At 53.7% G+C, this 27546-nt stretch overlaps 1 protein-coding gene across 2 annotated transcripts in view; it reads right to left on the reverse strand.

Annotated features, from left to right (window-relative positions):
• The window catches only part of Col26a1 (collagen type XXVI alpha 1 chain), a 120230-nt gene that overhangs the window by 20313 nt on the left and 72371 nt on the right, over positions 1-27546 (reverse strand). For both annotated transcript variants that reach the window (XM_040731510.1, XM_040731511.1), the window contains exon 4: positions 3349-3410. In XM_040731510.1, the coding sequence (XP_040587444.1) occupies positions 3349-3410 (62 nt within the window). The remainder of the gene's footprint in view (positions 1-3348; positions 3411-27546) is intronic.

Here is a 27546-nt window from a genome sequence, read left to right on the forward strand (position 1 = left end):
CACGGCCACCAGGGCCCACAGAGCCGTGAACGCAGGCAGAGGTGTCCTGGCCTCGGTCAAATTTGAGTCGGCCTCAGCCTGTGTCCCTGCACTTCTGGCTTGGCCTGGCTCACCTCCCAACCGGGGCGGGGGCGGGGGGTGGGGGAGCGGGGGGGGGGAGATGTGGGGTTGCATCTGTGCCCCGCCTAGGTTTAACAGGACTGACAAGGAACGCGGTCCAAGAAAGCCAGACTGTGGGCTGCTGTGATGGCCCAGGGGCTACAGGCGCCTGCTGCCAAGCCTGCAGAGCTGAATTTGATCCCCAGGATCCACATGGCGGAAGGAGAGAAGCGACTTCTGCAAGTTGTCTTCTGCTTGCAGACACACCACGGCACGCGGACCTGCGCTCATGAGCATGCGCAAGAAAGAGCATGCGCACGCACGCCCAGTCCATCAAGGAAAAGAAACAGTTAAAAGAAGAGAACCAGACTATAGATCTTGTGGGACAGTGACCCGATGATGTCACCACAGCCGGGTCCCCACCTCCCTCCATCAGGGAACCGAATGCTGGGATCTGTGTAACTTTCACCTCTTGGGGTCCCTCCCGTCCTGTGGGCTGGGAAGTGGGGATTGAAAAGGGAGAGGGCGGAATGCGTAAGAGGAGTCACACCCCCTAGCCTCCTGCCCGCCATCCTGCCCAGGACAAGAGGGAGCACACCCTCATGGCCACCGCCCCTGCTTTCCCTTCGTGCCTTGCTCCAGGACGTCCCGTTGCTTTGTATGTGTGTGTGCATCCCGAGAGGGGAAACACAATTATCCGGCCACTGTGACAGTCTCTCGATGCTTGGTCGAGCGCTCACCTTCCTGGCTGGTGACCCCCGGGTGATTCCCCAGCCCAGGGCTGGCCCGTGGGATGCAATGAGTCTGTCTGCATTATTGACATAGTGCGAGCATGGGATGGATGCCTTGGGCTGTGGCAGCCGCTTTATAACATGAGGCATCACACGGGACCGCAGAACCGGACTCATGGGGAGGCAGAGGGGATGGGCCGATGACAGTCACTGAACAAATCCCTGGGCCACCAACTCCTGCGCTTCTGTTTGAACAGACATACTTAGGGCGGGAGTTGGCTCACTCCTGTTGGCTGGGTCTGTCCCTTACACCTGGATGGACCACACGGCGGTTTTATCTGAGGCAATGGAAGCCTCATTCAATGCTTCTGCATTGCAGCTCTTAGGTAGGCTGCCTCATCTGGCATCTATTTATTTATTTATTTATTTATCTATTTATTTATTTGCTTTTGTTGTACCAGGGATTGAACCCCAGGCCAGGAGACACAGGCAGCTGGAAAGTGACTCTGGAGATGAGCCAGGAGTCCTCAGCCCTTACCTGAGCTCTCAGGGGTCTGTCTGAAGCAACCTGGGCTGAGGAGCTGGGCTCTGCCCAGGGTGGGCCCCATGCTCCCCAGATTCAAGCTTCCTCCCGGGTCCCACTCCCCGAGCTGGATCCTGTACCCATCCTGAAGCTGGTTCTTCCATGATAGCCTGAGGTCCCTCTGCCAGCCTGGAGGCCAGAGGGCAAGCCTTCAGTGGTGTCTGTTTACACATGTGGCAGGGGGTGTCAGGAGACAGGAGACAGGGGAGGAGCTGCTCTCAGCCAGAGGCCACGCCTGAGGGCCAGGTGCAAGGGAGACAGCCGGGCCCCCAAAAGCTGTGACTTTTAACACCCAGAGTACTGAACCAGAGCCAGGCCAAGCCGTCAGTTTTTACTCTGTGCCAAACCCTACCACGGCTCTGGAAAATGCCCATCAGGCCACTCTCCTCCCCTTCTCTGAAACCTCAGGGGCAGAAATTTGTCCCAGCCTCATCCCCAACATCCTGCCCACCCTTTCCAAGATTGACCTGGCCCTGGCTGGGGAAGCCTTACACACACACACACACACACACCCTGAGATCCTGGGCCTGGGTTGGGAGACCCTGCCTGCTTGCATAGAGGTTTGATCACAGAAGGCTGTACATGTCCTGCTCCCTTAACTTTTTTTTTTAGTGTGCGTGTGTGCACGTGCATGCATGTGTGTGTGTGTGTGTGTGTGCGCGCGCGCGTGTGTTGCACCTGTGGTCAGAGGACAACTTGCAAGAGTTGGCTCTTTCCCTTTACCATGTGGGTGCTGGGAACTGAACTCAGGTCATCAGGTTTGGCAGCAATCAGCCTTACCCACTGAACCAACTCGCTGGCTCCACCCCTTCCTCCTCCTCCTCCTCCTCCTCCTCCTCCCCTCTCTCTGTCTGTCTCTGTCTCTCTCTCTCTGTCTGTCTCTCTCTGTCTCTGTCTCTCTGTCTCTCTCTGTCTCTCTAAAAGACTCTGAGGCCCTCCCCACCCCTTGCTCATGGACGTGGTGGGAACAGAGCACTGTCCCCCAAGGGGCATGCTGTAGGCACCTCTGATCTTGCCCATGGCTTTCTGGCCAGAGAGGCTCTGTAATTCAGGATGAAAGCCAAACAGTCATGGGAGAGCAGGATTGACTCTGAAGAGACCTCAGCCAGGGGAGCAAGAGAGGCTGCTGGGCTGAAGCTCCTGGTAGGTAGGTGGGTAGGTAGGTAGGCTTGAGCATTTGTTCCATGGCGTCCCCAAGAGGAACCAGAAGGTAGAATGCAGCTGCCTTTGAGTCATTTCTGTAAATGACCTCTCACCCAGATGCCTGTGAGTAACCCCAATAAAACTCATGGGCTCATCAAGTTGGTCGTGGTGGCAGTCATTCTGGGCTCCGTATCTAGGGTGAGTAGACACGTGTGCTGTGTCTCCCTAGGAAAAGCCTTGTCACACAGCACACTCCCCAGTGGGACCACAATGCGGAGCCCCAAGGCCTGTGTAGGCACCCAGACAGTGAACACGCGTGTCCTATGCACAGGGTTCCAGGCACCTTTGTCCTCTCCTGGCACAGGGTGGGCCTGGAGTCACCAAGTCCTTCTGACCCTGGGACACCCACCGAGGACTTGCCCCCGAGCTGACAGTACCTCCCCCATGTCTTTCCCCATAAATCCCCTGTGCCCAGTCCCAAGCAGGTCCTTGGCTGGGAGGAGCAGTGAGGGCTGGGGACAGCACCTTGGGGGTGGGGACAGCAACTGATTTGCCAGCCTCTGAGCATGCCTTGGGAACACAGGTCCCCTGACTGGTGGCTCCCTGAGACCTTAATCCCTTCCTGCTCCATGGAGGCCACCCAGAGCCACCAAGCCTCAGTGGTTCCCGATGCCTGAGACCAGTCTGCTCCGGCTAGCAGGGCTCCATGGAAAGAGGCTTTCTCTAGTCCTGTGTCTCATGTCCCTCCATCCCCACACGCCATCAGCTCCCCAGTCACCCAGACCAGCTAACCTTGGCCTCCAGCGTGGTCAGACGCTCACTCATGTCGCTAAGCCGGGTACAATTCATACATTCTGGAAAAAAAACAAAAAAGGAAGGTGAATCAAAGTTAGATACAGTACACACGCCCTCCCACCCCTACCCCAAGGAAAGGGAAGCCTGGCAACGAGGCTAGCCTCTAGTGACAGCTGGGTAAGATCTTTCTAATGATTTTGCCTGGAAAACTCCTATCCATCCGTCAGAGCCTTATCTTTGAGGTCCATCCTCCTCCTTGCTTCCTGCTGAACCTGAGTCAGCCTGCACAGGGGACAGTCGAGGAGGACATGCTGGAAACCGTGGCATCTAATGGGAAGTCTAAAGGCTGCATGGTGTTTGACACATGCTGAGACCCAGACAGGAACAAAAGCAGGAAGCAGTGTCTATGTGCAGCCAGCCCATCTGGGCACTGGGAGATGGGTTTGGCAGTGTCCTGGCGGGAGAGCTTCCGGAAGGTGACAGTCGCGTCTGCACGCTGTAAGGCTCCTGAGGACCAGGACAGGGCATTTGCCCAGCACACACGAAGCCCTGGCTTCCTCCCCAGGCATGGTGCAGGCCTGAGATCCCAGAGGCTCATCCAACTATATATCAAGTTCAAGGCCAGCCCGTGGTACATGAGACCCTCTCTAAAAACAAGCAACAGCCTCCCCCAATCCTTCTGGTTGTTGCATAGGGGCTCATTCCTGTGATTCCAGTATGTGAGAGGCTGGCCAGGAGGGTCACCAAGAATTCCAGGCTAGCCTGGGCTACAGAATAACTTCCAGGCCAGACTCCCCCTCTCTCTCTCTCTCTCTCTCTCTCTCTCTCTCTCTCTCTCTCTCTCTCTCTCTCTCTCTCTCTCTCTCTCTCTCTCTCTCTCTCTTTCTCTCTCTCCCTCTCTCCCACACACAAACACATTCTCTCTTTCTCTCTTACACACTCATACACACACACCCTCTGTCTTACACACTCTCATACAGACACTGTCTGTTGCACACACCCTCATACACTCTCAATACACTCTTGTCTTACATACACACTCTCTTGCACACACAATCCCTCTCTTACACACGTTCTCTTTCTCTCTTACATTCTCTTTCCCCGCAACACACTCACACACACTCTAACACTGTTTCTCTCTCATACACACACTCTCGTGTAGGGAGAGATCTACATACCCATGGCCAACGCTACGGGTATGTAGACCTCTCCCTACACTCTCACACACTCTTTTACACACTCTTACACACTCTCTCTTATACACACATACTCTCACACACATATACTATACACATAGACACACTACACACATGCTCTCCCTCCCTTCCTCCCCTTTCTCTCTCTCTCTTACACACACACACACACACACACACACACACGCACACGCACACACGGAGTCACAAAGTTCCCTTAGGCCCTCGCCCTCCTGGGCTTTATTGTCTGTTTACGTCCGTCTCCCAGACTAAAACTCTTCGATGTGGAAAGAGATGGTTCAAAGCCACCCTGGGGAGCTTTGATTGCTTTAGACCTCCCTCTCTTTTCTTTGCCCAATTCAGAGCCCGGATTTGTAGGGAGCTCTTTCTGGAACACACGTCCAGAGACTTGGGAGGCTCTGTTGGTTGACTCGGTAGCTGCGCCCGCGTGGGTGCCAGGGCCTTGAGCACACACCACTGAGAGGTCAAGTGGCCTTGCTTAGTTCCTGCTCCCTCCAGGAGGAGTGCGGGCAGTCCTGGCGTAATGCACCAGTTCTCTGAGCGCGCACGGGCTAAGCTGGGCACCTGCCTGGAATCCCACTCGGAGTGAGTAAACTAGGCATAGTAATGCGCACTCATAATCCCAGCCCTCCAGAAGGAGGATCAAAAGTTCAAGGTCAACCTGGGATACATCTCAAAAAAAGTAAAGGCTGAGGAAGTGGCTCAGTGGTTAAGGCACCCACAGTGCAAGCATGAGGACCTGAGTTCAAATCCCCAGAACTCCTGTGGGGAGCACAGACAGCAAGGTGGCTTGGACTTTCTTGCTGCCAGCCCAGGCAGGAAGAAAGTGGGTTCAGTCTCAAGAGAGTGAAATGAAGAATGTCAGAGGAGGGCTTGGGTGTCTTCCACCGACCTCTGCAAGCACATGCGCAAGTGCATGTGTCGCACACGTGTGCACGCGTCACAAGCACGCACATGCACATGCCACACACGTGTGTGCATGTGTCGCACACATATACATGCACTGAAATAATAAAGCCAGACAAGAATAGCAAAATAAAACGCAAAACGAAGGCAGGTGGTAATAAGAAGCAGAGAGGGGATTTGGCCAGAGCATACTGGGAAGAGGAGCAGACAAAGGGGTCACGTGACCCTAAGTCCGGCTCTGGTACCCACGAGTCTTGGCCTAAGGTGAAGGGTTAAGGCAGGGAGGGACAGCCATGTGTAATTAAGCAGTCCTGGCCGAGGTGGGGTCCGGTTGCTCACTGTCTCAGTCTGGTTCTGCAAAGTGGTCCAAGGAAGCCCTTGTCGCTTGAGGGGGTAGGTTAGTTCTCAGAAGTGAAATACTCCGGCTCCAAGCTGCAGCCTCCTCTGCGTGGACAACTGTTCACATGAACCGGGGCAGGGGCTTTGCCCTGCTCTTTCTGGAATTCAAGGTGGCTGCAGGTTTAGGGTTATTTTTTAAATTTATTTTACTTTCAGTTATGCATCTGTGGGTATGACTGTGTGTGTGTGTGGTGTATGTGTGCGTGTGAGTGCAGGTGCCAAAAGAGGCCACAAGAGGGCGTCATATCTCCCGGAGCTGGAGTTACAGCAGAAGGTGCCTAAGTTCTCGGAACTGAAGCAGGTGCCGCCAGCCATCTCTCCAGCCACATGACTACAGGTCCACAGTGACTGGAGCCTCTGTGGGTTCTGGAACAGGGGGTGCAGACACTGACAGTAAGGCGTCTCTGTGACTCTGACCTCACTTTTCACTATGGATGGGTGATAAGCTGGATGGGGTAAAACCAAGTTTTAGATGGATGCTCCTGAGTCAGTAATGGACCTATGAGCCGAGGTGGCAGCTAGCCCAAGTAAAGGATAAAAGCAGAGTGAAGGCAGAGATACCAGGCTTCCAGGCTGCTTTTATTTAGTTACCTAATGGGCCCAGGTGAGGAATCTGTGCTTTCAGTGAATGGAGTTTTAAACGTCTAATTATTTTGTTTTGTTTTTGAGGTACTGGGGATTGAACTATAGTGGGTGCTCTACCACTGAGCCACACCCTAGCCCTCACTGGGGGATTCTAGGCAGGTGCTCTACCACTGAGCCACACCCCAGCTCCTCACTGGGGGATTCTAGGCAGGTACTCTACCACTGAGCCACACACCACCCCCTCACTGGGGGATTCTAGGCAGGGGCTCTACCACTACATTCCTGGCTCCTTATTACAGGGTTGGGGAGGGCACTAGGCAAATTCTCTGCCTCAAAGCTCTCTTTTTACTTTGTATTTTGAAACAAGATCTCACTAAGTTGCTCAGACTAGTCTTGAACTCATTCTACAGTCCAGCCTGATCTACAACCTTCCATCCCTTTGCCCCAGGCTCTGGAATAGCTGGGATGACAGTCATGTGCCACCTGGCTCAGCTTTCAACGTGTTACAGTGGGATCAGGAGAACAGGTGAGTTGGGCATTGTCCTCCACCCTGCTTCAGTCCCCAGGCTCAAGCAGAAAATCACTCAGCAAGAATGATGGCACCCGCCCACCTCCTGCTCCCCGCCCACCTCCTGCTCCCCAGCCCAGCCCTACGCGACTTATTGGAAGGAATGTTTGCATGGAGCCCTCCCTAAAACACACACACACACACACACACACACACACACACACACACATACACATACACACACACACACACACCAATCCCTCCCTCCAACCTCAGGGTGTTCCCCATCAGTGGTTTATAAACAGGTTTTAGGAACAAGGACTCTCTTTCTCCTCACCATAAAACCCTGTCACCCCAATACACAAAACTGATTGAAGATGGGGTGATAAACACTGAGTATCAGCACAAGCAGAAGAATGAGAATGTATACGGTATCCGCGGCTGAGAGCAGACAGCACTTTACAAGGGAAAGCAAGAGGGGGAGGTGGCTCTCTGGGCTCCTTGGTAGATTGAACGCACGTGTTCCCCCGCAGGGGAACCAGAGGTAAAGAAAAAAATATGGCAGAACGAAAAGGCCGGAGCTATCTCAGCAAACGCCTGCCGCCAGTAACATCTTGTGAGACGGAATGTAGTCAGGCACTCTGCTTAATCCTTGCAAACGGATGAGAGCCAGGCCACAGCCATTAGGCCCAGCTGAGGCTGGAGCAGAGAGGGACGGGTCCTCTCTGGGATGGGACCGGAAGAAAAGCAAAAGGCCGCTGATGAAATGCTTGGTCTCAAGAGACCTGCCTCTCTCTTGTGGTGGGTCTGTGTGTGCATGCTCCTGTGCGTGTGTGCGTGCTTGTGTGCGTGCCTGTGCATGGCATGCCTCTCTCTCTCCCTCTCTGTCTCTCTCTGTCTCTCTCTGTCTCTGTCTCTCTCCCTCTCCGTCTCTCTCCCTCTCTGTCTCTCTGTCTCTCTCTCTCTCTGTCTCTCTGTCTCTCTCTCTGTCTCTGTCTCTCTGTCTCTGTCTCTGTCTCTGTCTCTGTCTCTGTCTCTGTCTCTCTCTCTCTCTCTCTCTCTCTCTCTCTCCTCCTGTGTACGTTGTGTAAGTAAACCAGGGTCTGCAGCATGAGCAGGGGCCCTAGAGGATTCCTGGTGTCTCCATCTTCTCTCACAGTCAGGGATTCCGTCCCTTTAAAGGAAGCCCCTGACAGGGTGGGCAAGAGCCAAAAGGAGCACGTGGCCACCCGTTGTTGCCATGCGGGCCTCTTCGCCATCTCCCCTTCATCTCCTGTGCAGCCTCATCCCCCCACAGTGAAGTCCCTACCTATGCCCTCACACCCCATCCACGCCCTACGTATCCCCCACCCATCCGCCCCCCACACCTCGTCCCCTGCCCAGCCCGCCCCGTTTATGCCAGCCCACCCCGTTTATGCGTACCCCATTTATGCCAGCCCACCCCGTTTATGCCAGCCCACCCCGTTTATGCCAGCGTACCCCGTTTATGCCAGCGCACCCCGTTTATGCCAGCGTACCCCGTTTATGCCAGCCCACCCCGTTTATGCCAGCCCACCCCGTTTATGCCTGCCCACCCCGTTTATGCCAGCCCACCCCGTTTATGCCTGCCCACCCCGTTTATGCCAGCCCACCCCGTTTATGCCAGCCCACCCCGTTTATGCCTGCCCACCCCGTTTATGCCAGCCCACCCCGTTTATGCCTGCCCACCCCGTTTATGCCAGCCCACCCCGTTTATGCCTGCCCACCCCGTTTATGCCTGCCCACCCTGTTTATGCCTGCCCACCCCGTTTATGCCAGCCCACCCCCACACTTCCCTCGTCTACCCCGACTCTTCTTCCTCATTACCCTCTACCCATCAGTTCACGCACCCCACCACACCCATCGACCGACGCCCATCCTTGGCGCGTTCCCCTATGCTCTATCCCCACTCCACACCCCCCTCCTATCCCCCACAATACCTTTCAACTCACAGGCACCCTAATCTCCCAACCGTCTCCCTACAGGCCCCCTGTAGATCCCAGCCCACCTGGAGGCTCTGCCATTTCCCTGTGGAGCTGGCCAACTCTACCCTGTGATTGGGATGGTGTGTATATGTGTGTGTGGGGGGGCTCCTTAGTTTCCCAGCAGCCACCACCTTGGGCAGTCAGGACAACTTTGCACTTATTTTTTTAAATTTTGAGACACATTTTTATGTAGTCCAGGCTGATCTTGAATTCATTGAACTCCTGGTCCTCCTGCCTCCGCCTCCTACGTGCTGGAACTAAAAGCATACACCACCACACCCTACTTGGCCACTGTTGCAGAAGTGGTTTTCACCTTGAGCCTTGGCACCCCCTGCCCGGACTGGGAGGTCCCCACCCCACCCCAGGGGGCCACAGTGGACCTGGTTGTGGTCAGTTAGTGCCTTGGCCCTTCCAGGGCTCTGGGCGAGCACACATTCCTGAGGCCTCTGAAGGCGTCTAAGGGCTGTTTCCAGGGTCCAGAACAACAAATAAGGCCCTTTGCAGGGGGCCAGGGCAGCCGAGGGAGGAACCTTAGGGTCTACGGGGACCTGTTTCTGGAAATGTGTGCTTTGGCCTGGACGGCTTTGGCAGGTGCGCAGTGGCTTGGCCCTTGGAAGACACGGGGTGGGGGAGGCATGTCCCACGCCCTAGCCTCAGAGGGTGCCCAGCCAGCTTGGACACCCCATGCCACCGGCCTGAGCAAGCCTTCCACATCTGGCTGGTTTATGGCTCCCCTGGAACATGTCACCAACAGGCAGTTAAAGCCTGTTTGTTTAACTTGTCCTAATTATTAAGCAGCGTAGGTGGGGGCTGGTCCTGTCCCCTGACAAAAATTTATCTGCCTTGCTCTGGGCCTCAGTGGCCCTCAGTAAGACGCAGGCTTTAATTTGGGGGACTCTGAAGGTTTGAACCCATCCTGATTACTGTCACAAAACATTCAGGCCGGGAGAAGCCAGGACCGAGGACATCCCCGGCATCCAGAACATGAGCCAGGGGAACAATCTGCTGATCCCTGTCATTTGTAAATGCCCCAGGTGACTGGGGAGGTGCTCAGAAGTGACTGCCTTACAAGCATGAGGACCCGAGTTTGATCCCCAGAGACCGCATAAAAAAGACAGGCGTGTAGGTGGTGCCCATCTGTGGGCCTCTGGGGACAACTGGTCACCTAGCCTACCATACTTGCAAGAGTCGGTTACCGTAGGGAGTTAAAAAGGCAATAAAATCGCACTAGGAGAATCTAAGGTGGGTACCAGCGGGCACCGGCAGGGTGCTGTCACCACTAGGCCAATGCAACCAACGACTACTTCCTGGAGATTCTTAGATTGGGAGACCCTTGATCCCAGCCAAGACTCCTGGGCCTTGTTGGGAGAAGGAGGTTCCAAGGCCACAGGGAAAGGGCAGGGCAGGGTGTAGCCTAGCAGGCACGGGGACAAGGCAGCCTAGGGTGGGCTCAGGGTCTCCAGTTTGGTGAGTGGCTGGAGCAGAGCCCGGCCTGTCTTAGCTCACATACAGCAGGGTTTGTCCACCTCGATGCACGTGTGCCCAAGAGATGCAGCCATTGATGTCAGCAGCACAACGGCGAAGTGGCCTCCCCTCCCCCTCCCCTCCCCCTCCCCCTCCCCCTCCTCCCCCTCCTCTCCCCCTCCCCCTCCTCCTCCTCCCTCCCCTCCTCCCCCTCCCCCTCCCCCTCCCCCTCCCCCTCCTCGTCCTAGGGCTGGATCTTATGGCGGTGGTTTCTCTATTGAGGCGCCCTCCTTTTGGATGACTCTAGCTTGTGCCAAGTTGACATAAGACGATCCAGGATGCGTGGAGGGCTGTGACTACAGCTCAGCAGCAGAGTGCTCAACTGGCACTAAGAAAGTCCCGGTTTCATTCCCAGCAGTGCATAAAACAGGGGCAGTTGTGTCTTGTAATCCCAGGATCTGGACCCAGGATCAGAAGTTCAAGGTTATTGGCTACGAGGCTTTGGGATATCTTGGGTTACATGAGGCCCTGTCTCAAACAAAACAAAACAAAAATAGAGGCTGGGGAGATGACTCTACTGGTAAAGTGAGGAATTTTATGTACAACACCTGTGCAAAAAAAGCTACACATTGGTGACTGTAATTCCAGCACTGGGGATGCAAAGACAAGATGTGCCTGGAGCTCATTGGCCAGCCAGTCGAGCCTCCTTGGCAAGTCCCAGGCTAGTGAGAGGCCTGTCTCAGAAGACGAAAGGCATCTGAGAAACAACAGCATTTGAGATTTAAAATGAACAAAGGGGCTGGAGAATTGGCACAGTGGTTAAGAGTACTCGCTACTCTTTCAGAGAACCTGGGTTCTGTCCTCAAGACCCACATGGTGGCTCCTAACTGTTCCTAACTCGGGTTGGGTTCCAGGGCATCTGACTCCCTCTTCTAGCCTCCTCGGGCGCCACGTGAATGCGTGCTGCACACACGCAGTGCAAAGACTCATACACATGACAATAAATTACAAACCAAGGTGGACAGCACACAGAGGCAACAGCAGATGTTGACCTCTGGCCTCCACAGTGTGCACACACACCAACATGTGAACACAGGAATGTGTACTTACACAGCAGCCTGAGCATACACACCAAGATGCACACGTGTCAACAGGTGAACACGCCAACATGTACATACATACCAACATGCCCACATACCAACACGCACACACTCTAACGTGTGTCCAAAGTCTTAAGCATCCTGATTCAGACTCTGACCTCAGTGGTGGCTGTTGGGATTAGATGCATTTACACTGAAAATGAGGCACTAGCATAGGTTTGGCACTTGAGACCATGCTCAGTGAAGTCCCTTCACTCTAACCCCATCCTCTCCGTGTAGGCTGGCCTCTGGACCCTCTCAGGCAATTGGGAGTGAGTGTTGCCTCCCTTCCTGTCGTCCGTCCGCTCTCCCGTGACACAAACCAGGATGTAGGAACTCCAGCCATCATTATCAAAGATCTTTATCTGAATCTTTAATCCCTGTGCCTGCAACCTGAGCCCTTCAGGAAATGGAGAACAGCTGTTGGGGGGAGCAGGGCAGCTGTGCGGGGAAGCACTTCCTGTTCACAGGGGGCAGGTATAGTGGAATGCTACCAGGGTGCGCTGGGACAGACAGACACAGAGAAGCAAGGGACAGACAGACAGACACAGAGAAGCAAGGGACAGACAGACAGACACAGAGAAGCAAGGGACAGACAGCCACAGAGAAGCCAGGGACGGACAGACAGACACAGAGAAGCCAGGGACAGACAGACAGACACAGAGAAGCCAGGGACAGACAGACAGACACAGAGAAGCAAGGGACAGACAGACAGACACAGAGAAGCAAGGGACAGACAGACAGCCACAGAGAAGCCAGGGACAGACAGACAGACACAGAGAAGCCAGGGACAGACAGACACAGAGAAGCCAGGGACAGACAGACAGACACAGAGAAGCCAGGGACAGACAGACAGACACAGAGAAGCAAGGGACAGACAGACAGACACAGAGAAGCAAGGGACAGACAGACAGACAGACAGACACAGAGAAGCAAGGGACAGACAGACAGACACAGAGAAGCCAGGGACAGACAGACAGACACAGAGAAGCCAGGGACAGACAGACAGACACAGAGAAGCCAGGGACAGACAGACACAGAGAAGCAAGGGACAGACAGACAGACACAGAGAAGCCAGGGACAGACAGACAGACACAGAGAAGCCAGGGACAGACAGACAGACACAGAGAAGCAAGGGACAGACAGACACAGAGAAGCAAGGGACAGACAGACAGACACAGAGAAGCCAGGGACAGACAGACAGACACAGAGAAGCCAGGGACAGACAGACAGACAGACACAGAGAAGCAAGGGACAGACAGACAGACACAGAGAAGCAAGGGACAGACAGCCACAGAGAAGCCAGGGACAGACAGACAGACACAGAGAAGCCAGGGACAGACAGACAGACACAGAGAAGCAAGGGACAGACAGACAGACACAGAGAAGCAAGGGACAGACAGACAGACACAGAGAAGCAAGGGACAGACAGACAGACACAGAGAAGCCAGGGACAGACAGACAGACACAGAGAAGCAAGGGACAGACAGACAGACACAGAGAAGCAAGCTGCCCGTTTGGGCACCTGAGGTTTTCCTGGGTAGGGCGAGGGAGGGCGGGTCTGGCCGGAAAACCTGTAAGGAAGGCAGGGAGCCCATTTCCCCTTGCCTGCCTGCTCGGTCAGTCCTGGCAGAGTGAGTCCTAACAAGGAGTCAAGATGAGCCTGTGCAGCGGGGACCAGCACCGTGCGCCCTGCAATCTCACCCCTGGGAAGACTAAGGTGGGAAGATAGTAATTTTGAGGCCAGGCAGGGCTACATAGTAAAATCCTATCTCAAAACAACAACAAAACCCCACAGCTAAACAGAGCTTAGTGCTTTTATTTTTAAATTGTGTGTCTGTCTGTGCATGTGCTCATGAGCACAGGTTTTCACAGAGGCCAGAAGAAGTCGTCAGACCTTCTGGAGCTGGTGTTACAGTAAGCCACCTGCACTGAATGCTGGAACCAAACCTAAGTCCTCGGGAAGAGCAGCCAGTGCTCTCAGCCACTGGGCCATCTCTCCAGCCCCTGAATCTGTATTTTCCACGCGGCTGAAGAGGCTTATTATCTCCTCCCCATGTGCCCTCCTCTGTACGTTTGTGACCTTGAATCATTTCTCTGCTGGATTGTTCTAGTTCCCCCTCGTGTTGGCTCACAGGTGTTTGCTTGTGTTGGCTCACAGGTGTTTGCTTTTGTTTTGTGACAGAATCTTCTGTAGTCCAGTGTGACCTCAAACTTACTGTGTTGTTGAGTGTGATCTTGAACCCCTGATCTTCCTGTCTCCACTGTGCTGGGATTATAAGCACGTGTCATCAAGCCCTGGTTGCTATTTTTATGGTTTTAAATTTTCACTTGTTAATTTCTTGGTGTGTGTGTGTGTGTGTGTGTGTGTGTGTGTGTGTGTGTCTGTGTCTGTGTGTGTCTGTGTCTGTGTGTCTGTGTGGGGAGGTGTATGTGTGGAGGTCACCTTGGGTGTCAGTCTTTAGATGGTCTCCATCTTGTGTTTGAGGCAGGGTCTCTCCTTAGCCTGAAACTGCACCATGCAGGCCAGCCTAGCCGGCCAGTTAGTTTCCAGAAATCTACCTGTCTGCCTCTCCAGCTCTGGAATCACAAGTGCAGGCCTCTGTTGTGTGTTATGGACTCCAAGCTGAAACACTCCATCCCCAAGAAAGGCTCTAAGGAAGTAAACAACTCACAAGTCTCTGGAAATCCCTGAAACTGAACAGACTCTCTAGGGCCCTCCCCGTGGTCATAGAAACGGCAAGTCTGCTGAGGAGAGATTGATTCACCGTGTAGCCTAGGATGATTTTGAACTCCTGATCCTCCAGTCCCCACTTCCCGAGAGCCAGGATTATAGCTGTGGGCCTCCATGCCTGGTCTACACTGTGCTGGGCACCAAACCCGGGGCTCTGTGCACACTAGGCCAACGCTCTACGAAATGCTACAGCACAATTTCTGTGAAGGCTGCACTCCCACCCGGGGAGAGAGCGCAGGGACAGTGCATTGCATCAAAGACGGCAGGATGCAAGGGGGCTCCAAGTGCCCTTTGCTCAGTGTGAAAAGGAAGAATAAATCTGATTTAAGATAAGGATTGGAATCGGGGAGGAGAGGTTCGCTGGTCACGATGACACAGCTGGTTTGTGGTCCTACCCAGGCTTCCAGCCCAGCTGGCCGATGAGGCTTACCCCCTGCCTGCCTCCCGCCTTCTTTTTTCCTTCTCTCTACTTCTTTCATTATTTCTCTGTGTGCACATTCATGTGTGCAAGTGCATGTATGTAGATGCATGTGTGTGCATATGAGTGGAGGCCAACCCAGGAGGGTGTGTGTCACACATGTGTGGCTCTCTCCTTCCACCACGTGGCTCCTGGGGATTGAGTTTGGGTTGACAGGCACCCATCTTCACCGAGCTGCTTTGCCGACCATCTTGTTTTTAGAGACAGCGTCTCTCACTGGTCTCTGACCCACCGATTCACCTGGGCTGGCCGCCTAGGGAACCCTAAGGATCCTCCTGTCTGGGATTACAAGCACGCAGCGCCGTGTTCAGCTGTTGCTTTTCCACGGGGGTCCTGGAGCATTTGAACTCAGATCCTCAAGCCTGCAAAGCGCAAGGTCCACTGTGCAACCTCCACAGCCCCACAGCAGGGGGCATGAGCTACTGACGAGTGAAGACTGCCCCCTGCCTCTAAAGGACTTCCCAGGGCAGTGTGCGCGGTGATGATGCGGGCGTCTCCCACCGAGGAGCGAGCTCTGGGTACTCTCAGCCCTAGCGTTATTTCCGGTGATGATCACCGCATCTCCCAGCCCCACACCTCACCCTGTGTGGTAGACACCTGCAGGGAAACGCTGACACGGCCCAGTTTAGAAAGACCAGTGACAAGGACAATTCGGTCTGGCATCATCTGGCTTCAGTTCCCAGAGACTAAAATTAGGCAGGAGAAATTTAGGATATACTTCAGATGTCCAAAGAAAATAGGGGTGAGGGCCAGGAAACGGGTCATAAAGGAATTTGGGTGACTCAGCCCCAGCTGCAGAGAGCAGGCACGAGCTCTCTTATAGGCAGGAGCAAAGGGTGCCCCTTCCTCCTTCACAGCCAGAGGAGCCCGGAGGTCCCCCGGATCAATACGTTCTCTCAACAAAGTCTGGGTTCAGCCTCATTTCCCAGACAGAACAAGGGATGCTAGCCTCCGCTCCCGGCTGACAGGAAATGAGCTGAGCTTTTTATTTCAAATTTCCCCATTTCTTCTCCTCACAGGGAAGCACAGGGGAGCATGTCCTCTATTTTTAAGTTATTATTGTGTGTGTGCCAGGCACAGGTGTGGAGGTGACAGGCCTTGCTCTCCTCCCGCTTTTCCCTGGGTCCCAGGGATCAGACGCACTTCGCCATGCTGGCGCGGCAGGTGCCTTTGCTTGCTGAGCTGTCTCAGTGGCCCGAGTCTGGGGTCTTGGATGAGCTGCTGCTCCATTTGGACTAAGAGCATCTGTTTCCGAAGCCCGGCTGGGAGAGGGCTGGACCACTCTTGTGGGTGGGGTTCTAGTTTCATTTCTGTTGCTGTGATCAAGTATCTTGACCAAAAAGCATCTTAGGGGTTTGCTTGGGTTTATGTCCAGGTTATAGCCCATAATAGCATGTGAGTCGAGGCAGGGTGCTACAGTGGGTCCTGTTTATCCACAGTCAAGAACAGAGAAACGAATGCTCCATGCTGTTTAGATAGCTTTCTTTAGATCAAGGCCTAGGGAATGGTGCTGCCCACAGGGGCCTGGGTCATCCTACATCAATAAACAATCAAGGCAATCTCCCATGGGCATGTCAAAAAGACAATTTGGATTGGACAATATGAGATTCCCTTCTTAGGTGACTCTAGGATTTGGCAAGTTAACACTTAAAACTGATACAGCAGTCAAGTACCTGGGGGTTTGAACAACAACCCCAGACGGGTGCACACCTGTAACCCCAGCGCTCACACCTGTAACCCCAGACGGGTGCACACCTGTAACCCCAGCGCTCACACCTGTAACCCCAGACGGGTGCACACCTGTAATCCCAGAGCTCACACCTGTAACCCCAGCACTCACACCTGTAACCCCAGTGCTCACACCTCTAACCCCAGCACTCACACCTGTAACCCCAGTGCTCACACCTGTAACCCCAGACGGTGCACACCTGTAACCCCAAAGCTCACACCTGTAACCCCAGACGGTGCACACCTGTAACCCCAGTGCTCACACCTCTAACCCCAGCACTCACACCTGTAACCCCAGCACTCAGGAGGCAGGGGGATCAGGGCCATCTTTCAGATCACAGTGAGCTTTGGTCAGTCGGGCTGCATGACCCAAGCAAGAGAAACACAGAAAGATGTGGGACAGAGACCAGAACCTAAGCAACACCCACCCCACAAGAATGGAGACCCGGTGAGGATTAGGGCTCTCTCTTCATTCTGCCCTCTTATCTGGAAGACTCAAGATCTAGGTTTAGTGAGAGATCACAGCCCCTCTAGGATCCCCATAGGCAAGATTCTCTGCATGGGGTCTGTCTTAATTAGCAAGGCAGAAGGCTTTGCTTAATTCTCCGAGAAACGGGGTACATGACCCCCAAAGTCTAAGACCATGACCTTGTTTGTTTAATTACATCTCTCCATTTTAATTTCACCTGTGTGCGAATATGTGTTGGGGCCAGAAACCAACTCCAAGAGTCTTCCTCAGTCACGCCCACCTACACTTTTTTTAAAGGTTCATTTTATTTGAGTACGCCCATGGCAGCCAGAGACTTCAGAGCCCCTGGAGCTGGAGTTCTACAGGAGTCCGTGAGGTCCCTGACACAGGTGATCTTCTACAAGAGCAGGACACACTCTCAACCGCTAAACCACCTCTACGGGGTCCCTAATCTAGATCTAGCTATCATTTGCTTATTATCTATGTTCTGTCTACTGTGTATATATCTTGTTTCTGTCTCTTTATACATATCACATCAAACCCAGGGCTGGCTGAACACCATTAGTTAAGTGAGCTCCCACTGAGCTATACCCTAGACTCTTTTACACACCTCACAAATACTCACACAGATAAACCTCACCACATCCCTATAAGGAAGGCATTACTAGTATTCCCAGTTCATAGGCAAGGAAACGGATGGTTCACAAAAGGAACCCAGTGTGGTAGAGCTGAGGTTTCGTTTTTTGGTTTCTGCTGGCGTTTTAGATAGTGTCTTACAACTAGTTCAGACTGACCTTGAACCCCACGTGGTCAAGGATCCCTCTAATCTTTGGGGTTGAGAGTTATGGGCTGTGCATCGTCAGACCCAGTTTATGTGGTGCAGGACAGAAGCCAGGGCCTCCCGCGTGGCAGGCAAGCTCTCCATCAACCGAGTCACAGCCCCATCTCTGCAGCGTATCACATGCTTTCCCGCCATGGTCTTACGCCCTTGGCGAACCAGCAACAGCTCCAGGTCGCCAGGTATCGTGGGTGTCTGTGGTCATTACCACAGCCCTCCAGCAGATGGCAGCCATGCACCTCTGGGGCAGGGGCGTGTCTTTTCTTGCTTTGCACAGACATCTGTGTCCTAACAGTTGCTTTTTGGCTTGTAGCCGAGCGGAGCGGCCCTCCGCTGCAGGGTCTCCGCGGAAGGGTGGGATGGCTGGCGTTCTGCTTTAGACAGCTGACTCTTGATGGGGTGACGCTGGCATGGCTGGGGTGGTTCAAAGGGGCCCCACTGACCGCAGAATAGCTAGCAACTGAGAGACAGAGCCAGGGCTTTGGGATTTCAGATCTAGTAGCCAACGGGTTAGTCTGGCTGGTCTCATGTAGCCCAGGCTGGCCTTGAACTCACTATGTTCTGAGGAAGACCTTGAATCCTCCCACGTGCTGGGATTATAGGTGTGTGCCAGCATGCCCGGTTTTACACAGTGCAGAGGATGAAACCCAGGGCTTTCTAAGTATGGGGATGAAGGGACTATGGACCACACAGGAAGGATGCTGGACACCCCAGAGGGATGCTTGGAGGAGGTCGGGATGCAGAGGTGTGAATCTTAGTGCACTGGGGCCATTAGCTGTCTGACTGAGACTCTTCAGAGGTCTGGTACAAATTCCTTAGCACAAATCCAGACTCAGTCAGAATGCCTTCCCATCCTACCACAGTGGACTCTGAATCGCTGTCCGTTTCCTGGCCTACGATCTCATTTTGCGTGTGTGTGTGTGTGTGTGTGTGTGTGTGTGTGTGTGTGTGTGTTTATGTGTGCACAGGCACGTGGAAACCAGAGGACAAGCTCAGCTGTCATGCTTCAGACACTACTCACCTTGCTTCTGGGAGCAGGGTCTCACACTGTACTGGAACTCACAAGTAGATTATGCTTTCTGGCCAAGGAGTCCATGGTATCCGCCTGTCTCTGCCCCCCCCCCCCCCGCGAGTGCTGGAATTACAAGCACACACTGCCATCCCTGACTGTGTGTAGTGGAGAGAGTACATGCATGGGTGTGATGTGTGTGCATACATGCATGGGTGTGGTGTGTGTGCACACATGCATGGGTGTGATGTATTGCACAATGCATGCACACAGAGACCAGAGGAGTGTTTAGCGTCCTCCTTTATCACTCTCTGCTTTGCTGTTTGAGTCAGTCTGTCCTGAACCCTGGCACGTGTGTTGTCTCTTTTAGCCTGGCATCCTGCAAGCCCCAGTGCTCCTCCACGGTGCTGAGGCTAGAGGTGTGCATGGGACCTCCTGACTTGCTACGTGGGAGCCAGGCCCAGGTCCTCATGCTTCCAAGCACTTGCACACTGAGCTGTCTCCCCAGATCCCTAGGCCACAGCCTTTAAATAATTCTCTCCACAGAGCCCTAGAGCCTTCTGACTAAAAAAAAGGACTTGCATTTCCAGAAGTCAATGGAGTCCCATCCCCACTCCCCACCCCCTCCCACCCCAGGAATCTCTGCTGCAGTAAGGGACAAGGACTGGGACTGCAGAGGAAAGGGAACCCAGGCTGACACCAAAAACTCCAGCTGATAGACCAGCCGCAGTCTGGGGGGAGCCTCTCTCTCAAGTGCTTCAAGCCGAGGCCACTGTCCCGAGAGACAGGCAAGGGTGATTTGGTTTCTGCTTAGAGTCTCCCACCACCTCTTTGATTAGCAGCCAAGACGCATTTCTCTCCAGGTCTGAAGGAAAATAAAATAAAGCATGTTACAGAGTGACTCCCTCTCCTCGGATTCATTTTTAATGTGGTTTTCAGCACTGGCTTCCTGTGAATAGGCCTGTGTGTATAAGCACATGTGCTCGCAATATGCCCATGACAGAGGCCGGCAGCCAGCCGCTAGCAGCCGGAATCGGCAGGAAGGAAGTTAGAGGCACGGCTTTGAGGATCAGGTCACTGAGGGCTGAGGTGTCTGTCCGAGAGCCTGTGGCTGTGTGCTTTCCTCTGGAGACTTCGGCCTCCAAGGGGACCCATGATTTTCGAATGGAGAGGAAAAGGATGGACAGATGGGCCATTCAAGAGCTGTGGCCTCAGGGCGAGGGACAGCTCAAGAGCTCAGCTTCTGTTTGCCTGCCTCACAAGCACGTGGACCTGAGTTTGGATTCCTAGAACCCACAAAAAAAATCTGGGCCCAGCAGTGTACCTCTGTACAACCAGGCCCCTAGGTTAAGTGGGAAGCAGAGTCAAGGGACCTAGGCGGTTTCGGGTTAGCCTGGCAGCTCAAACAAGATGGAAGGCGAGGAAATTATCTTCCGACTTCCATGTGTGTTCTGTTGCACACACACACACATGTGCACACACATATACACACATGCACATACACACATGCACATACACACATACACACACATATGCACACACATACACACATATGCACACATGTACACACACATATTCACAGGCCTCTTAGAGCCACGAGAATCAGAGCGGGGTGGGCAGGAAGCTCTCGCAGTGGTGACTTAGGGTCATCTCAGGCGAGTGCCTGGCGGTCGGTTCCTTAGCTGTTTGGCCTCAGTTTCCCCACCCTGAAGAGTTACTTGCTGTCGGTGAGATGGTTCAGTCGGCAAAGGCGCTTGCTTCCCAGCCTGACAGCCCGAGTTTGATTCCAGGACCCCGTGGCGAAGTGAAAGCCCCGGCCCCTCAAGTTGTCCTCTGACCCCACACACATGTGCCATGGCTTTTGAGGCCCCACACACAGACGCACACAAACACACTAAATAGATAAATGAATAATTACATTTTAAAGAGGCATTTGGCTTAGATTTTTTAACTTTCTTATTTTGTTTTTCTCTTCTCTTTTAAAATTATCTTTTTATGTGTATGAGTGTTTTGCCTGCATGAACATGTGTGCCACACGCATGCAGTGTCCAAGGCAACCAGAAGAGGGCATCAGATCCCTGGAATTGGAGGTACAGAGGGCAGTGAGCCACCATGAAGCTGCTGGGAACAGAACCTGGGACCTGGGTCCCCTGCAAGAGCAGCCAGTGTTCCTAACTGCTGAGCCTTCTTCTGTGTGTGTGTGTGTGTGTGTGTGTGTGTGTGTGTGTGTGTGTGTGTGTGTTGAAAACCACATCCACTTCCTTTGAAACAGGTCTTTCACTGACCCGGAACTGACCAATTAGATTAGGTCGGGCGGCAGTGAACCCAGGGATTCCTCCTGTCTCTGCCTCCCGGTCCTGCACAGCGCCACACCCAGCGTTTTGCACGGTGCTGGGGTTGAACTAGGCCCTTGAGTTTGCAAAGCAAATGTTCATTGAACCATCCCCTCCCCCAGGCCCTGTCCCTTCTGTTTCTCACATTCGCTGCTTTCCCCAGCCAATGGGGACACGGGGGGTGAGCGGGTGGCATATCCCAGTCTATTAGAATTTGTGATTTCTCTGCTGCCCTAGATATCATCAACACTCTCCCCATGTGCCCTTAGCACTTTGCCTCAGGTTCTCCCTCCCACTAATTTGCTCTTGGTGTCTTTCTGGGCCCTGAAGTTCTTGCCTCTCTGGGTCCTAGCCAGGGCTTCTCTCAGCCCCTGTGACAAACGGCAGGTTCCTCTTGAGAAGATGGCGGGATATGCTTCTGGGTCATTACTCCCATTTTGTGGATGGATGGATGGATGGATGGGTTTGTGGGTAGGTAGATGGATGGGTGGATGTGTTGATTGATGGATGAATGGATAGGTATATAGGTGGGTGGATGGATGGGTGTGTGTGTGTGAGTGTGTGGATGGGTGGACAGATGGGTGGGTGGATGGATGGGTGGACAGATGGGTGGGTGGGTGGATGAATGGGATGGGTGGGTAGGAAAGTGGGAGGACGGATGGATTCTGTGGTATGGGGTTGAACCTTGGACCTCATTCATGCTAGTCGAGGGGTCTACCACTGAATCTGTCCTGTTGGGGCAAGTTTGGGCTAAAGAATGAATTTAAGGCCAACCTGGGGAGCTAAGTGAGATTCTGTCTCAAAATTAAAAGTTTGAAAAAAAAAGAGCTGGATAGTTTGACTCAGTGGTAGAACACGTGCCTAGATCCCCAGTTAGGGTCTGGAGGCGTGGCTCAGTGATACAGTGCTTGCCCACCACGAGGCCCTGGATTCAATCCCCACCACCACAAAATAAACAGATAACTAAAGAATCGATTCAAGCTCAGGCTTTCATAGGCACTGTGAGTGATTCATTGAATTTCTCCGAGCTCAGTGGCCTCATGCTTGAAACGAGTAAGTAAAAACATCATAAAAATCCTCCCTGCCTGTTGGGCCTCATGAGGCTCTGCAGAAGGATGGAGGAGATGACAGGAGGGGTGTGTTTTATGCATCCCAGACCGCCATCGTCATGTCCCTCAGCTACGGCTTCAACATCTTCCCCACATGTGGAAACGCTGGCAACTCGGGCTCGCAGTACAAGGTGTGAAGCCCCCGCCGTTCGGAAACTCCTCAGGTGAGAGGGCCAGCGAGGGCCAGGGGGTGGGCTCAGCCGCTAAAGGTGCTGGCTGCCAAGCCTGACGACCTGAGTTTGATCCCCAGGGACTCACGTGATGGGAGGAAAAACATGATTCCCAGAAGTTGTTCCCTGCTCTCCACATGTATGCCGCGGCACACACACCAATCTCCACCCCAGCAGGAAAAATAAAAATGTAATAGAGAGGATCTTTGTCCCTAGTACAAACAGCCAGGACTGAGCTTTGACAAAGGTTACTGGCCCCACAGCCCCACAGCCCCACAGCCCCACAGTGACCCAGGAGTTTGTGTTTTGGAGGAGGCCAGCAGAGCAAAGATCTGTTTGGTCCAAAGCTACCTGAACCCTCGGCTCCCCTGCAGCAGAAAGGGCATTTCTTGGACCCCTCCCTAACCCCCAAACTGGAGATGGGCCAATATAGGAGGACCTGTTGTGCCCACAAGGTCTCTACCACACTGTTGGGCTGTGTTTGGTATAGTTAAGCCAGTGGCCTCTCTAAGGAGAAAAATGGGTACTACCCACCCACGGTCTTCGCCAGGGGCCACTCTCTCTTCTCCAACATGCCCCTGTGGTTTCCTACAGCAAGAGGCCCAGAGTCAGCCTAGAGGTACTATATTGACACCTTGACTGTCTTCAGTGTGGTCCAGACCAGTGGAGTGTGCCGGAAGCTTGCCCCCAATGCAGGTCCCAGCTGGGTGTGGTGGTGCAGTCTCTAATCCCCGGCCCTGGAGGTAGGAGCCAGATCACAAGCCTCAGAGGCCAGCATCAGGTGAGGGTGGGTTAGCCAACAAAGTGCTTGCACTGACCCGAGTGTGACCTCCAAGTAAAAGGACAACCGATTCTCCAGAGTCGCGCTCCAAATTCCGCACACTCGTGTGTCCCCAGTCAATCCCGCACACTCAGGTGTCCCCAGTCACACACATGTGGCAGTGAGAAAGTGTCTTAAAAATTGGAAAGGAAACACAGGCTGCAGCTGGGCACCGCGGTACCTGTCTGTAATCTGGTTGCTTGGAAGGTGGCGATGGAAAGTTCAAGGCCAGGCTCAGTTCGTAGCAAGTCTGAGGCCAATCTGGGCTTTGTGAAAACCCGTTTCATAAGAAAGCAAAACAAAACAAAAACCCATAACAACAAAACCAAACAAGCCAAAAGAGAATGGACGTGCTTGCTTTGTATGTATGCGGACCTGAGTTCACTCCCCAGGACGCACGTAAAGATAAACAAGCAAACAAGCAAACAGAGGTGCATGCCTGTAATCCCAGTGTTGCCGAGTTAGAGACAGGGGGATCCCTGGAACTTACAGTCCATCCAGCCTTGCCGCTGAGAGACCCTGTCTCAAAAACATAAATGGAATCTGAGGGACAAGAGCTGAGGTTGTCCTCTGGCCTAAACACACACAGGCACACGCACGTGCACACACACATACACACAGGCGCACGCACATACACACACAGGCGCATGCACAGGCACACACACACACACATACACACAGGTGCACGCACACGCACACACACACATACACACAGGCGCCCGCACGCACGCACATGCACACACATACACACACAGGCGCACGACATGTGCGCGCACACACACACACATACACACAGGCACGCACACACCACCACCACCATCATCAACAACAAATGCAGGCTCCTAGGCCTTGTCCCAGCCCTACCCACGCTGAAGTTTTGAGTTAGTGGGAGCCCTAGGAGACTCCTGTACAAAGTTTAGAAGGTACTGTCTCGTGGATCACTTTCCAGCCCAGGAATGCCAAACCAGGAGCATGTGAGAGACACTGTCCTGACTCAGGAAGACACGGGGTGTGGAGTCCCCAGAAACCTTACAGCCCAGGCCAGGTTCTGGAAGGAAGTCCCAACACGGATACGAACAAAAAAAATAAATAAATAAAGGCAGGAAAAGGTTTGTGACGGAAAAGACCATTGCACACACCGTCCGACACAGGGTCAAGGCTGCACCTGGGAGCCACAGAGCAGCTGTCTCAGAGGAGGAGGAGACAGAGGAAGAGGAAGAAAAGGACAAGAGGAAGGAGGAGAGGAGAGATGGGGAAGGAAACGAAAGAAAGGGGAGGGGAGAGGGGGAGGATGGAGAGGGGGAGGAAGGAGGAGGGGGAGGAAGGGGAGGGGGAGTGGAGAGGAAGGGGAGGAAGGAGAGGGGAAGGGGGAAGGAGGAGGAGGGGGAGGAGGGGGAGGAAGGATGAAGGGGAGGGGGAGGAGGGGGAGGAAGGAGAGGGGGAGGGGGGAGGAGGGGGAGGAAGGACGAAGGGGAAGGGGGAGGAGGGGAGGAAGGGGAGGGGGAGGGGGAGGAGGGAGGAGGACAGGAGAAGAAAGGGGAGGCAATGAGGGGTGAGGAAGAGGAGGGAAAGGAGGAAGGGGAGGAGGGGGAGAGGAGGAGGAGGGGAGGCCTAGGCTGTTCTTCAAAGGGCAGAGCAAACAGATGGGCCTCACTCTGAAGACGCAATCTCCCTGGGAAGACGGCATGCAGCCCGGGCCCTGACTCCTCAGAGAAGGAGCCACAGGCCCATCGGATGCTCAGAGGGATTTAGTACTCATCCCTAGAACTGCCCACGAAGAGGTTAGGTAGACGTCTGGGGGCTTGCTGGAAAGGAGGGTGCGCCCCAGTGTCTCAAAAGCTGAGCCCCTGCACCCCCAGAAGGCAAGCTGCCCAGCTGTGAGAAAACTGACCAATACGGTGTATAGCAGAGACAAGTCTTTTTTCTTTGTTTGTTTGAGATAGAGCCTCACTAGATAGCCCAGGCTAGCCCGGAACACCAGATCCCCTGCCTCAGCCTCCCCAGGGCTGGGTGTTCTCCACCCACCCGGCCTACATATGAGTTAGTCCACAGTAAGGAGGACCACTGTCTGGGTGGTTCTGAGTGGACTCTGTGCAGTGTTCTCTCCTGGGGCGCAGTTTTCACACTAATTCCAGGAATCTCGGGGTCCTGCCGGAAGTGTCCTCTGTGGCTCCCAGTGACAAACAGCAAGGGAAACTTAGAAACAAACTTGCACGCAGCAAGCTCAGAGTCTGGGACTGTCTTAGAAACTTCTCTCGTAGCCCTGAAGAGTCAGGGACTGCCTTGTAGCCCTGACAGAAGCAGCGTAAGATGTGAGGGTGGGTTCTTGACTCGTGGGGAGGGCATAAATGGCAGCAGGAGCAGGAGGCGGCTGGCCACCTGGCATCCGCGGTCAGGAAGCAGAGAGAGACAGATGCTGGTGCTCAGCTCACTTTCTCCTTTTTATTCTGTCAGGGACCCCGGCCCCTGAGATGCTGCGGCCCACATTTAGGGTGTGTCTAACCCAATCTAGAAATTTCTTCACACACCTGTCAGAAGGAGTCTAGATCTGGTCAAGTTGCCCATCAGTGTTAGTGACCATAGCCCGCCCTGGGCCTGCTAGCCTCCCTGGCCACACCTTGGGGGTGTTCCTACCCGTGCAGGGGTTCTACCTGCAGTGTGACCTCTGTGATGCCCTAAGCTCCGGTCACTGGCAGATGAGCTTTGCTTCTGAGCCTCAGTTTCCCCATCTGCAATTCGGGGTGGAAGGTGATGACCCACACTGGGGTCGTCCTCTGGCTACAAGTGTCCGAGGCATGCTCACACATCCACACACAAGTCCCGAGTTTATCCCCACTCAGTCCGGGGCTCTGATTGCAGAGTTCTGCTAGTACCTTGTCTTTGCCCAACTCTAAACAGTCTCTCTCTCTCTCTCTCTCTCTCTCTCTCTCTCTCTCTCTCTCTCTCTCTCTCTCTCTCTCTCTCCCCCCTCTCTCTGTGTCTGTGAGTCTGTCTCTGTCTATTTCTGCCTCTATGTATCTGTCTCTTTGTCTTTCTGTCTCTTTGTCTGTCTCTCTCTGTGTGTGTCTCTCTCTGTCTGTGTGTCTGTCATCTGTCTATCTGTCTGCCTGTCTCATTCCTGTGTATGTGTTTTGTCTCTGTGTGAGTTGTCTGCATGTGCTGCAGTGCTCCTTAAGGCCAGAAGAGGGCATCAGGTTCCCGGAAATGGAATTACAGGTGGTTATCAGTTTCACAATGTGGGTTCTGGGAACAGAACTTGGGTGCCTTGCGAGAACAGCAAGCACTCTTTGGCACTGAGCCATCTCTCCAACCCCTAAATAATGCAAAGTTTTTGTTTGTTCAGTGCTGGGGATTGAATCCAGGGACCTCACTCTACGTATGTTTGGTGTCCTACTTAGCTCCAGCTGTCAACTTGACACAGCCAGGTGTCATCTGAGGGAGTCCAATTGTGGGATTGCCCAGATCAAACTGTCCTGGGACCTTACCCACGAGGGACTGTCTTGATGGTTGACTGATGTCCAAGCCACTGTGGTCAGGGTCATCCCTAGGCGATGGAATCTGGACTGTTTGAAAAACCTCCTCCGTGGTTTCTGCTCTATATTCCTGCCTCGATTTCCTTCTGCCCAGATTTCCCTCATTGATGGCCCGTTACCTGTGGGAGTGCAAGTTGAAATAAACCCTTTCTTCCCCCAAGTGGCTTTTGGTCAGGGTGTTTATCCCTATAACAGAACTCAGCAACAGTAGGCAAGAAGTCTGCCTACATCCTCAACCGGAACAGGACCTTAAGCTAAAGGATGTGGGACATCTGGGGTGACCGCTGTCCTGCATCTACCCAAGGGGCAAAAGAGGTCGGGGAGCCGCCGCGCTCAGCAGCCTCTTTCCCTCAGCTCCCTTGCTCAGCCCATCCTCCCTGGGAAAGGCAATGCTCCCCCAATCTGGAAAGCATTGAGGGCGAAGGGATCCATCTCAGGCACTATCATTACAAACCCCCGGGGAATGTGAGCTCCAAAATGAAATCTCCCTGTCAAAACCTTTGAGAATGCTCTGTCTTTGTACTGGGGCTGGCCTGCGCTCACATTCTGCCAGTGAGCACTTGCTGGGGTCCAGATTCTCAGGGTGCAGCATGGAGGGGAAGCAACCCCCTAACCTCCTCCCTCTATAGACCCTGGGGAAATATGTCTTCAACCTGGGTCTCCAAAGGACAGCAGCTTTGGTGGTGGGGACATGTCTCAAAAAGTAATAAGATCATGTTCAGAGTTCAGGATGCATGGCTACTTACTTCAGATAAC

The sequence above is a fragment of the Mesocricetus auratus genome, unplaced genomic scaffold, assembly GCF_017639785.1.
Source record: "Mesocricetus auratus isolate SY011 unplaced genomic scaffold, BCM_Maur_2.0 Super-Scaffold_100025, whole genome shotgun sequence".
NCBI lineage: Eukaryota > Metazoa > Chordata > Mammalia > Rodentia > Cricetidae > Mesocricetus > Mesocricetus auratus.